Here is a 14119-nt window from a genome sequence, read left to right as displayed (position 1 = left end):
ATCCCTTTGTATATCTATCCCTGAGGTATGTAACTGCTCAGAGCAGGTCTATACAATACAGAACTTAAAATTCCAGTTACCTCCACAGCTTTGTTCATGTTAATAATTTCTTTAGTGTTACCAAGGTTGGAGCTGAATTGGTGGTAGCAGCCAAGTGATATTTTAGCAAATATTTCCTACACACATAGCCTTTAGGGAACAACTTTCTGGAATATCCTTACTTTGTAAAGGGCCTGTTCAAAGTAAAAGCTCAAATGTTAGCAATATTTAGCCATGTTTTTTGCTAGAAGGGCTCTACCATGGTTCTTTTCTTATAACTATATGCTATAATTGTAACTGTCCAGTGCTTAATTTGTGTCAGGGCTTACCAGGGCTGAGGTCTAGGCTTGGCAGTTCATAGCTCAGGCACCTCTGGGCTTGCTGCATCAGTTATTAATGTAAAAAATTGTTGAGTCCTGGCACCTAATTGCTTGAGCCCCGGCACCTCTTTCATTACACATGGTGGTAACTGTCTATATGGAAGTTTATAACACTGAAGCTTTATCTACATGCAGTAATTTAGCCTTTGTTAAAAACAGCTGTCAGCAACAGATATGGCTGAACCAATGCTAAAAACAGTTAAACTGCAAGTATAGACAAGACCCAAACCTGATCAGTACCCAGAGTATAGGAATGTGCCTGAATAACACAAATGGGCCATATGATTTGGCTTCTGAATTAAGTATCAGAGTTAAGTAGCCATCCTGCAGCAAAAAAACTTCAGGACCAGACTCCAAAGAGAAACTGCTGAAATCCAGTTCATTTGCAAATTTGACATCATCAGCTCAGGATTAAACAAAGACTGTGAATGGCTAGCCAACTATAAAAGCAGTTTCTTCTCCCTTGGTATTCACATCTCAACTGCTAGAAGAAGGCCTCATCCTCTCTGATTGAACTAACCTCATTATCTCTAGACTGATTCTTGCCTGCATATTTATACCTGCCTCTGGAAATTTCCACCACATGCGTTTGACGAAGTGGGTATTCACCCACGAAGCTTATGCTCCAATACATCTGTTAGTCTATAAGGTGCCACAGGACTCTTTGTCACTTCTGAATTAAGACATCCTGGAAAGATTGATGGAAATGGAGAAAGCAGGGTTGTAATTCTCACATATTCAGTCAACAATAAAAATAGCAGGTCCCTCTTCAGATCCATACACTGGAATACTATTTCAGGATTACAATTATACAGTTAAGCACCAGAAAATAGGAAAAAAGTTAAAAGCAAAAATTTAAGTTGTTTTCTACAGGAGGCAAAATGAATGAAGAATTAAAACAACCGGTATACTTAAAGTTTTGAAAGCATGACGTTTTTTGCTTCAGTAGCAGCCAAAACTAAACACATTTACAAACAGAAGGAGGAAATCATTTTGTTTGCTTCTTTTTCATCCCAAGCCACTAGTCAAATTTTGAGTCTTGGGGCTGTTCCAGTTGGACGTAGAAATCGATGGAGTCTGGTATTCTTGTTGTGCAATGCTGTTTATTTACAAGGAATTTACAAAGTCCTCCTTCTCTGATTGCAGGAGGAACCAAGAACAAAAGAAGTTCCTTAGCAAACTGCTCCAAGCCTCATTAGCCAACAAACCTGACGGTTTCTCTCTAGCTTTTCCCAGGTCACACTGTGCTCACCGGCTATTGCTTTGCTTTCTTGCTTTTTGCCTCTGCTTCTCTTTCGAGTTCTCCGTTTCTGTGTGTTGTGCCTTCCCTCACCCTTTTGCACACAAACACATGGTTACAATACCCCATGGAATACCCCAGTCCACATGGTACTAATTTCTGGGCAGACTTTATTGGGCCTTGTTTTAGGTGTGGCCTATAAATGTCTCTACAACGCTTTTAAATGAAGAGTATGTTCACACATCAGTTTGAATGAGGTTTTAACTCAGCCCATAACAAGAATTCACATAGCTCATAACACTCCTCAGCTCCATTTTACTCATCCTCCCAATGAGGCCTAAAATGGTGATACCCAATAACCCATCCCAAACAGAAAGAAAATGAATAATTTAACACAAATGATTACAAACGATACAAGCGTAGCTATTTACATACCCTTGAGATGGGCCCTGAACAGGAGTGTCCCAAATAAATGAAGTGGCATACAGGATGCAGTTGGGTCCCAGGACTAAACCCAAGCTTAACTATTTACAGTGTCTTTCTGTCAGAGTAATTTCACTTCACCAACATACAATAATTTTATTCCCACCCAAATCTGTTTGGGGGCTTTTTTCTCCCTGGATTTCCTTTCAGTGCTCCTGAGGTGTGTCTGTTGTTTCTGTGGAACTGCTGGCTATGACAGTTCCTGCTTATTCTGTCTGGGGCTGGGACTCATTACTGTCACAACATTCCCAGCCTCAGCATCCACAGTTACATTCTCCAATTTGGAAAGCAACCATGCTGAAATCCTATCTCTCTGACACTGCCCTTGATGATCCTTCTGGATAACTTTGGGTTTAGTCCTGGGACCCAACTCTATTTTGTATACCACTTTGTTTATTTGGGACAGTACTGTATAGGGTCCATCCCAAGGTTTATCTAGCTTAGGGGTCCTACCTTTCTTTCTTCTAGGAATGTGAAACCAGACCACGTCCTTGCTTCTAAAATATTGTCTATATGCCATGATGTCACAGAGGCTTTTCATTTTATCAGAGGCTATCCTCAAATTTTCCCCAGCAAAAGCGTTAGCTTTTTCAGTTTTGGGTTCCATTCCCTTTGTTCCTTTTCAGGAACTTCATACTAGAGGTTTTCTGGGGTCCATAGCTCATGCCCAAACCTGGGGAACACTTTGTACTCTCATTGCTGTTTTATATAACATCGAAATGAATGGAATATGCTGGGCTCTGTCCCTTTGGTGGTGCTCTACAGATGTAGCCAGCTGAACCTCAAAAGTCCTATTGACCTCTCCACTGTCCCATCAGATTGTGGGTGTGCTTTTGTGGATGCCTAGAATCTCACAAGCCTGTTGAAAACCTTTGGATTCCAAGTTTCTCCCTTGCTCTGTAACTCACTCGGGGTCCCAAATCTTGTGAATACCTTCACTAAGACCTCTGTTACTATCACAGTCTCTTGATTTCTTAATGGATATACCTCAGGTCATTTTCAAAATAATCTATAGCTACCAGCAAATATTGAGTGCCAGCCTCTGCCTCAAGCAACAGCGTGAGAGCATCAATGGCAATGCTCTGCACTGGTGCCTCCCACAAAATACTGCTGCAAAGGGGCTCTCCCAGTTTTAGGGGGACCCTTCTTTGTAAAGCAAGCATCACATTTCCTGCACTGACTTTTTATGTCCTGCCTTCATTTTACTCAACAGAAATTTTCTTTTAGCTTGGCTAAGGTTTTGCAAATCCAAAATGTCCAGCAGTATTTAAATTCCCAATGATTAGGAAGCTTTAATGGTGCTACTGTGGGAGGAGACCATATTCCAGGGTGGCTGTGTTTGATAGTTGATTTTCTAATTATACACTATCATGAGATCAGAATCCTCTCTCTGGTAAGTTTTTAGTTTGTTCTGGGTTCCATTCCGGCAACCCTATCCCCATTGTTCCAGAGGATAAACCAGGAACACTGGGCACTTCTGCAAATAGAGGAAGAGAGGCAGACCTGTTCCACTGAGCAACTAATTCCTTGCTCTCCCACTTGGGGCAGTGTTTTCAAATTAGTGTCCCAACAAGTCTGCCTGGACAAGGCAGGAACATTACTATGCCTATGGCCACATCTGCATGTGATTTTGAAATCTTAGCACTGCAGTTTTTCCAACCACCTGACAAGCTGTCCCTTAGAATTCGTGGATCTAAAGAGCCATTGCAGGGAAGCATTGGTTGGTCCTGACCATAAACTTCCTCCCATACAAACAGTGAGAAAAACATTCTGTAGATTTAACCACTGCCGGAGTTCCTTTTGGTCAGTGCAGTAATTTCGCTCTGGGGAACTTAGATTTTTGCTATAATAAGTTACCACCCGCTCAAGTCCATTGTATTCTTGTGTCAATATTTTCCTCCAATCATAAGCACTAGTATCTGTGTCCAGTTTCCAAAGGGGGTTTTGAAACATGGCTAGGCCAAGCAAGGCACCATCACAAGAGGCTTTTCACTTCTGAAAATGCTACATCACACTTTGCTGACCATTGATATTGTTTCCTTTTCTCACCCAATCTATGCAGTGGTTTTGCAATAGTTGGAAACCCACAAATGAACTTTCTGTAATAGGAGCAGTTCTCTAGAAACTCTAAGCATCTGTTACTGTCTGGGGAGTTGGGTAGCCTTTTTAGCATGTCTGGTCTAATAACCATTATATTTGAGTCTGTGTCAACTATCCCTATACACAACACAGATCGTCATATGTACTCGATAGCCAAACTCCTCTTACTATTGCTTAGATCTGGGCTATTAAACCAAAACTCTGGGTCTGATCTTTGTACCTCCATAAGCTTTGCTCCTTCAACTTGGTATCACCTGTTTCCCAGTCCAGGAGAAAGGCTTTCACTAGAGACTTTAGACCTGCCTTAAATTTATAATAATCCTTCTTTTTGGGCCAATTTTGGCACAGTAGCAGAATTTAACTGACCTATTTTTGCATTATTGGCAATTTCTTCTTTTTACAAACCACGTTTATCATTTGTTCTAATCATTCAATATTGTCATGTACCAAATTTAAATTCCCTCTTTCGTCATACATATTGGATACAGAGCTGTACTTACAGGGCTCATGACAATCAGTTTCCATCTCGGTCACTAGCAGCTGCTTTCTCTTCTGGTGCACTACTGAAAGAAAAGCTTCAAGTTCAACAGGAAAATTTCACAGCCTCTTGGAGGGTCTTTGGTCTCCTTTTGCTAATCTTGATTGGCAAGTCCAAGTCCAGCTGAACATCTATACATTGGTCCAATGCCAGTGTATCCTGGAAGGCCTCTGTAGTATCTGGTATGCCAAGAACATAAGTCTCTACACATACTCTGCCAGTTCAGGTGAGGGTTCATTCCCTCTCCTTCCAGCTCCTAGCTGTGCCCTGGCCAGCTCAGGTAATGGCTAGATCCAAACAACAGGTCAAAGGTCTGGGTAAGTTCTGCAGCACAATCAGAGCTGGGCCCCCCAAGCTTGCTGCTAGTAACCCTCCTCTTTATCCTTCCTCCCAGCCATTCAATTACAAGGTTAACCTGGGCCAAAAAAACCTCCCCGGAAGCTTTTTTTAATCAAAGATTTTGCCTTATTTGAGCTGGGACAGACCTCTCCTCCTAGGCCTCTGTAGGTTACGAACAGGGTAGAAAACTGTTGTAAACGTCCAATCTTAACAAAGTGTGCTAGGTAGCTCAACTCCTCTCCACGCTGCTGCCTTCCACTGGTCTGTGACCCTTTGATTTCCTTCCAGAGGTGAATTTTTAGCTCCATAAGTCCTTGCTGCAGCTCGTCTTGGTTGGCAAATTGAAGCTTGTCTAAAGTTTGCTTAGCTTCCACTATTTCACTGAAGAACTGCTGATCTATGCCAGTCAGATTGCTGGTCACCTCATCACTATTCCAGCATGGACATGTCCAGACCAATCTCTCCGGACCCTTTGCAGTTTTTGCTCCCACAGAGGTTTCATTTCTGTCTGCAAGTCATCTCTGAGCCCTTTCTGGCGAACCTCCAGGTGCTGCTTCAATTCCATTTGTGAAGCTTCCAGCTCCTGTTTCAGGTCTTGTTTTAAGTTCAGCTGGCCACTTCTGATTTCTGCAAGCATCCCCAGTATTTGTTCCATCTTGCAGGGCCGTCCTTAGGATTTATGGGGCCCTATGCAGTATATTAAACTGGTGCCCCTGTGCCCGATAGCTGCCTGGGTTTGCATGTGTATTTTAGATAAGGGTGGCCTTTTGAAGGATTTATTTAGAAAACTATATGTCTGAAGATCCAAGCATTTAAGGCTAAAGATGAATACCCAGATTGGGCATCTAAAAATCTATGCAAGGATTTTTTAGTGATGTGATTTTATAATCTTCAGGAACACACTAATGAAATATTTTTAAAGCAAATTTTAAACTAAGGTCCTGTAGACTAACATGTTCTGGGTAAATATTACAGTCATGCACAACTGTTTTTGTCATTAAATTCAGAAACTGAAGCCATGGCTACACTAGAGAGTTGCAGCGCTGGTGAGGGGGTTACAGCGCTGCAACTTAGGATGTGGCCACACTTGCAAAGCATGGCCAGCGCTGCAACTCCCTGGTTGCAGCGCTGGCTGTACACCCGGTCGAGCCTCGGGTGTAGCGATTCCAGCACTAGTGATCCAGCACTGGTCAGCAAGTGTGGACCCCACCAGCGCTTTTATTGACCTCCGGGGTATAAGGAGGTATCCCAGAATTCCTGTCCACAACAAACCGGAAGAAAGGGGGAGCTCGGAGTTCAGCCAAACTGCTTATTTAAAAAACAAACACAGCTCCTGTTTGCTGAGCGAGCGGAGGCAGGCAGAGGAATTACTTTGGAATGTTCACAGCTGTTTGCTTGAAGAGAGAAAGAGCACTCTCACACGGCAGAGGGGGAGGGGGAAGTCCGTGTTGAGCAGATGCTTATCTGGTCTCGCTATTTAGGAGTGCATAATTTGCATTTATTGAATGAGAGAGGGGTGGGGGAAAGGGTCAGAACTTTTAAAATGATTGAAGGTAGGCACTGTGTATCTTCCAGTCCTTAGAACTTGCAAGGCAGGGAGCTGAGAACAGTGTCAGTTCCAAAAATCCATTCTGTCTGTCTCCTCCAGCTCCCTGTCACATTCCACCCCACCCCCCTCTTTTGAAAAGCACGTTGCAGCCACTTGAATGCTGGGATAGCTGCCCACAATGCACCACTCCCAACAGCGCTGCAAATGCTGCAAATGTGGCGACACTGCAGCGCTGTTAGCTGTCAGTGTGGCCACACTGCAGCGCTGGCCCTACACAGTTGTATGAACACAGCTGTAACTACCAGCGCTGCAGAACTGTAAGTGTAGCCATGGCCTGACAGTATATACCTGGAGGTTGGCAAATGCCTATTAAATGGCTTAATCACCACTTGAATGGCTCTTTAACAGTTTCAATGTTGTGCTAATAGGTCTGGCAGACTGAAGGCTTTTTCACTTTTAAGTACTAGATCCTCTCCCGAGAAAGACCCCCCAGGCTGCAGCAGCCAGCTGTGGTGGGAACCTGTGGGAAGGGTCAGAACAGGGATAGGAACAGGCGGGAGGGTGGACACTGAGATCCAGGGGTGCCCCAAATTTTCAGGTGCCCTATGCAGCTGCATATGCGGTGTATGCCTAAGGACGGCCCTTCCATCTTGGTTTAGCAGAAATACCAGCTCACACTCTTTCTCCTTGGAAATTGGATCCCAAGGCTAACACCAGCGTTGCCCCTTTTTGAGCCAAGTGACTAGTCAAATTTTGGGGCCCTGGGGATTTTCCAGTTAGAAGTAGAAATTGATGGAGTCCGATAGTACATAACTTGTAAATAAACAAGATTGGGTAAAAGAGACTAAGTCCTGTTTCTCCAAACACAGGAGGAACCAAGAACAAAAGGAGCAGTTTTTTAGATTACAGCCCCAAGCCTCTTTAGCCAACAGATCCAAAAGCTCTCTCTCTAGTTTTACCCAGGGTCACACTGTGCTCACAGGCTACTGCTTGGCTTTCTTGCTTTTTGCCTCTGTCTCTCTTTGTTCTTGTGTGGTCTCAGTTTCTGTGTGTTCTACCTTCCCTCACTCTCTCATACCTCCCCAGTCACAATACCCAGAGGAACTCCTTGCCCCCATGGTGTTCGTTTCTGGGCAGACTCTGTTAGATCTTGTTTTAGGTGTGACTCCTCAGCTGTCTCTTACAACCTCTTAAATGACGGGCATGTTCACACATCAGCTTGAACAAGTTTTTAATTCAAATCATAACAAGCTTTTATGCAGCTCATAACAGTATAGCTTGTAGTGGCCTAAGTTTCACAAGTAAAGCTAAAATATGGTTTCACAAATAAAATGCATTAATTCAATAAGGTTAAAAAAGAACAGAGTTCAAGGATGAGTTGTTTTCTCTCTGTTGTTTTTAGAGGTAATCCTTTCTCTTGTCATACACTGAAGAGTGTTTTCATCAGATTCTGACATTAATCAATGTATTTTTTTAGTGTCAGATCATGGCTCCTTGGCCTCAGTTGGAAAATTCTCAACCCAATAATTATACTGAAGACTCCTCTAAGCAAGACAAGGCCATGTCTGAAAAAGGTGGAGAAAAAACAAAAGGTAAATATCTGCTTCCATATAATTTACACGGCTATAAAAACCTTACAGTTGTGCTATGGAGAAAGATGGCAAGTAATCAATTTGGTTTGTTTGTGTTTTATTTCAACAGACAATGTGGGTTCACTTCGAAGTAAAGGTGGACTTCAGCCTGCACATTCCAACATTGCCTTGATAGATGAGCCAGGGCAAGAAGAAGACCCTTGGAGTATGCCAGTGCTTCAGGACACTGGGGTCAAGTGGGGAGGTACAACCTGTCAATACGCAACTTATCTACATGTCTTTATTTCTTCTCATCTTCTGTGCTCTTTATCTTAGCCATTTCTTCTCAAATGTTAGTTTCTGGAGAAATGAATTTAAAATCCTCCTCTTAGGCACACAGGTTTTAAAATGTTGGTGTTAACCATTCTGCTTCAGTTTCCCCATTGGTAAAATGGGGCTATAATATTTCCTCAGATCCTGTGGATGATGAGATTGTAATACCTTTTACCCACCATTTTAAAGCACTGTGAGAGCTGTGGATGAAAGCTGTCAAGCAGTATGTTAATATCAGCCTTTCATTAACCCCATTATATGTGGTAAAAACCTAAAAGTGAACAGTAAAAAAATAAGGATGAATTTCAAACTTCACTGAATCTTTAAAGTATATTAAAAGCTTTTATGTGCAGTGATGCTGTAGTTAAAATTTTATTAACAAGAGCATTCCTTTGGGTTTATCATCCATAGAGCTCACAACAGTATCCTTGACTCCATGGACTATGGATGGGAGACTTGCTAGAAGTGCTAAATAGTTCAAAAAGAAGTGCCAAATACGTAACTATTTGATACACAAACACTTATCTTATGTTTTGCAGACCTGGATAACAAAGGAAAAATCATCAGTGTACTCACAGCGATAGCAAAGTTTATTGCCTTGCTTGGACTACTCTACTTCTTTGTGTGTTCCTTGGATATACTGAGCTCTGCCTTCCAGTTGGTAGGAGGTATGAAAATGCTTATGAAGTATCAGGTTAGGCTTTGGGTGGGCTGTTGAATCTAATTCAATTCAAAATAAAGTAACTAATTAAAGAATATCAACCTAGAGAGAATATACAGAGGGAGTCCTCTGTGATTGAATGTTGATCTCCCTTTGTTGCAGGATGCCTTTGTTTCCAAAATTCCAGAGTGGTGTTGACATTAGAGATTGGTGATCCCAGTTTATTTTGGAAGTCCCTTTTATTTTAGTGATTGTTAAATACACAGGTGTAGTTATGTTATCTTCAATATGTGAAAACCTTTTTACTGTGGAGAGATTTAAAACTGGATGCTTATTGAAAGCTCTCATGGTCCCAGGTTTCCTGTGCCCCAGGCTCAGGTAACTGCCGCCACCACCACAGGGTCATGCTGAAAGTAAGGCAAAATATAGAGGGATTTGGACCTATCAGTACTCTACCCATATCTGTGCCTCAGACAGCTGCTCCTTTTGAAGATCCCCCTAAGACTAACTACATCTTTGTACAATGATCATGATGGTCCCTTCTGGCCTTAGAGTCTATAAAGCTATTACTCTTTTTTTTCCCTCAGGGGTTTCTCTCCCAAACCTCAATCCCTTTCCCAATTTTGATGGCCTTCCCTCAGACAAAGTAGGCTAGATACAGTTCTCTCTGGGGCCCATCACCGTTGCTGATTTTTCAGTCAACCAAAGGAAAGAGAAAAATGTAAGGTGTTCCCTGATCACTCAGAAGGCTAGAAACTATGTTCAGGATCTGAACTTGGATCACTGGGTTATATCACTTTAGACTGACAGGCATGGCCACATGCATATTGTTTTTACGATCTTTCACAAAATGCTGTCTTATTTACTATCGACTATACACGGCACTTTCTCACTAAAATAATTCCTTTACATAGGTAAAGCAGCAGGGGACATTTTTCGAGACGGATCTGTGCTGTCAAATCCTGTTGCTGGTTTGGTGATTGGAGTTTTGGTGACAGTCATGGTGCAGAGCTCTAGCACTTCCTCATCCATTATAGTCAGCATGGTGTCTTCTACATGTAAGTCTGCTTACAATAAGCTAGTGCAGATCACCCTCAGACCTTTACATTCAGCACTTTTTACCTCCAGGTATAAAAACATTGGAAATGAGGAAAGGGACTGCAGGAAAACAACCTCACTGTTATTTCATCCTGATACAAAATAAGAAATGGACAGCAATTAAAAATGGACACATAGCATAGAAAACCAGCCCTCCCACCCGACCCCACAACTATGTAAAATTTGTTTGGTTCACTGACACTAGATTTGTTAACTTCAGCAGCACTTGCATACTTCGTTCTACCAACAAAGTTACTGTAACTGGTTTTCTTCTGAGGTTTAGTTCTGTGAGAGTTGCATGCGGGATAATGCTTAAGATAAGACAGAATTTCTACTACTTTCACATCTTGTGGCAGTGGCATAAAACCAGTATGCTGCAGATGCAGAGCATGACCTTCGAAGAATCAGACTAATCATGTAGCACGTTCTCAAGGTGCTTTAATAAAATAACTTGTTTAGATTATAGTGCTTGATTACAGTTACTTAACAGGACAAATCCTGATCCCATTGAAGTCAGTGGCAGAGCTCCCATTGACTTCTATAGGATGAATGTAAAATGTGTGCTGAAGGATTGATTTTCTCCTAATGCTCCTTTTTTACTTTATAGTGCTGAGTGTAAAGGCTGCTATTCCTATCATAATGGGGGCAAATATTGGTACCTCAATCACAAACACAATTGTGGCACTCATGCAAGCTGGAGACAGGAATGAATTTAGAAGGTATTGTGCTTTAATCTTAGCCCTTCAGAGCCTATTTTCACCTCCTCTAGCAGGCTTTCTTTTGTGTTCTTATCACCACAGTAGCCACCTTACAGTTTAATTGTCCAAAGGGATGTTTTATAATTTGGAAAGGTGAAAGTACATTTCTAACGCTACATTTAATGAGTTATTGTGCAGTTTCAGTTATATTCTTGGATATAAACTAATTAAAATAAATCAACATTTAGTCAACAATCTTGAAAATGTAATCCTGTCTCACTTAAATCAAGGGGAATTTTGTGATAGACCTCAATAGGCTGTGTCCTGCCTAGTCATCATACATAATTACATGGCAATTATGTAGCTTTCTGCTTCATAAAGTAGTCAGCTTTGGTAGTACAGTAAGTACCATGTCCCTTTGTTCATCAGCTATGTGCCACTATAAAGTACAGTACAACCTAGACATAAGGTAGTCTAATTGAAAATACATCTGAAAAGATGCATAGTGGTTCCATTGAAAAGTTCCACAGTTCTAAGAGATTCTACTCTTGCTTAATAGAATCCTTCTTTTTAGAGATCAGGAATGTCACAGGAGCTAGTAAAATCTTTCCAGCCAGTGGAATTTGAAGAGTGCCTGCTTTTCTACCCTCATTTCACCGTATCTCTAAAACGGGCAAAGAAAAACTTTGTCTACACAGTAGAGATTAATGTTACACTAGATAAAATGTTTTCTACCTGTTGTTTACTCTCCTTATGGTTTTTTTCAACGTCTGTCAATTCCACAGTAGGTAAGATATGGTAAAATGAGGAAAGTGAAACATTCTAACCACTGACCGTATCCATTACCAGTTTGTGGATTACTATCTTGACACTACAAAGGTATTCTGCTAGCTTACTGATAGACAGCAGTAAAAATGGGGTGGGAGTGAGACTTTAGCACCTTGTCATTCAGTACAAATAATAATGAATATGTGCATATAACCAGATGCGTGAAATACATTTACCCAAAACATATTTCTATGTGTTGTCCCTCTGAATCTTACCAGTCTTTGTCAACGACATACACATCACCTACCAAATAGTTTGTTAGAGCTAAATAATGTATAAAAGGGAGAAACTTTAGTTGCTAAAGTAAATTGAAAAAGTTGCTTCATAATATAATTATTAATAATCATATCTATCTGTTAATAGCCTTACTGTTCACATCGCTCTTGTGGTGGATGAAATGGATTGATACATTCACATTTCAAAGAAAGAATAAAAAAATGACAAGTGCCTGCTAGCAGTCCAAATAATATTCACTGTGTGGCTGCATCGTACATAAGAACATAAGAACAGCCGTACCGGTCAGACCAAAGGTCCATCTAGCCCAGTATCTGTCTACCGACAGTGGCCAATGCCAGGTGCCCCAGAGGGAGTGAAGCTAATAGGCAATGATCAAGTGATCTCTCTCCTGCCATCCATCTCCATCCTCTGATGAATTGAGGCTAGGGACACCATTCTTTACTCTTCCTGGCTAATAGCGATTTATGGACTTAGCCACCATGAATTTATCCAGTTCTCTTTTAAACATTGTTATAATCCCAGCCTTCACAACCTCCTCAGGTAAGGAGTTCCACAAGTTGACTGTGTACTGTGTGAAGAAGAACTTCCTTTTATTTGTTTTAAACCTGCTACCTATTAATTTCATTTGGTGACCCCTAGTTCTTGTATTATGGGAATAAGTAATAACTTTTCCTTATCCACTTTCTCCACATCACTCATGATTTTATATACCTCTATCATATCCCCCCTTAGTCTCCTCTTTTCCAAGCTGAAGAGGCCTAGCCTCTTTAATCTTTCCTCAAAAGGGGCCCTCTCCAAACCCCTAATCATTTTAGTTGCCCTTTTCTGAACCTTTTCTAGTGCTAGAATATCTTTTTTGAGGTGAGGAGACCATATCTGTACACAGTATTCGAGATGTGGGCATACCATGGATTTATATAAGGGCAATAATATATTCTCAGTCTTATTCTCTATCCCCTTTTTAATGATTCCTAACATCCTGTTTGCTGTTTTGACCACCTCTGCGCACTGCTTGGACATCTTCAGAGAACTATCCACGATGACGCCAAGATCTTTTTCCTGACTCATTGTAGCTAAGTTAGCCCCCATCATATTGTATGTATAGTTGGGGTTATTTTTTCCAATGTGCATCACTTTACATTTATCCACATTAAATTTCATTTGCCATTTTGTTGCCCAATCACTTAGTTTTGTGAGATCTTTTTGAAGTTCTTCACAATCTGCTTTGGTCTTAACTATCTTGAATAGTTTAGTATCATCTGCAAACTTTGCCACCTCACTGTTTACCCCTTTCTCCAGATCATTTATGAATAAATTGAATAGAATTGGTCCTAGGACTGACCCTTGGGGAACACCACTAGTTACCCCTCTCCATTCTGAGAATTTACCATTAATTCCTACCCTTTGTTCCCTGTCTTTTAACCAGTTCTCAATCCATGAAAGGACCTTCTCTTTTATCCCATGACAGCTTAATTTACGTGAGAGCCTTTGGTCAGGGACCTTGTCAAAGGCTTTCTGGAAATCTAAGTACACTATGTCCACTGGATCCCCCTTGTCCACATGTTTGTTGACCCCTTCAAAGAACTCTAATAGATTAGCAAGACACGATTTCCCTTTACAGAAACCATGTTAACTATTGCTCAACAGTTTATGTTTTTCTATGTATCTGACAATTTTATTCTTAACTATTGTTTCGACTAATTTGCCCTTTACCGACTTTAGACTTACCGGTCTGTAATTGCCTGGATCTCCTCTAGAGCCCTTTTTAAATATTGTCATTACATTAGCTAACTTCCAGTCACTGGGTACCAAAGCTGATTTAAAGGACAGGTTACAAACCTTAGTTAATAGTTCTGCAACTTCACATTTGAGTTCTTTCAGAACTCTTGGGCGAATGCCATCTGGTCCCGGTGTCTTGTTAATGTTGAGTTTATCAATTAATTCCAAAACCTCCTCTAGTGACACTTCAATCTGTGACAGTTCCTCAGATTTGTCACCTACAAAAGCTGGCTCAGGTTTAGGAAT

General features: G+C 41.2%; 1 protein-coding gene across 1 annotated transcript in view; it reads left to right on the top strand.

Annotated features, from left to right (window-relative positions):
• SLC34A2 (solute carrier family 34 member 2) overlaps window positions 1-14119 on the top strand; it is a 37654-nt gene that overhangs the window by 4853 nt on the left and 18682 nt on the right. The window contains 5 exon segments of the mRNA XM_050947626.1: window positions 8146-8260; window positions 8370-8504; window positions 9112-9240; window positions 10148-10291; window positions 10939-11050. Coding sequence (XP_050803583.1) covers window positions 8155-8260; window positions 8370-8504; window positions 9112-9240; window positions 10148-10291; window positions 10939-11050 — 626 coding nt within the window. The 5' untranslated portion in view covers window positions 8146-8154.

The sequence above is a fragment of the Gopherus flavomarginatus genome, chromosome 3, assembly GCF_025201925.1.
Source record: "Gopherus flavomarginatus isolate rGopFla2 chromosome 3, rGopFla2.mat.asm, whole genome shotgun sequence".
Classification (NCBI taxonomy): domain Eukaryota; kingdom Metazoa; phylum Chordata; order Testudines; family Testudinidae; genus Gopherus; species Gopherus flavomarginatus.
Note: the sequence above shows the minus strand (reverse complement) of the source record. Positions and strands in the feature narration are given on the sequence as shown.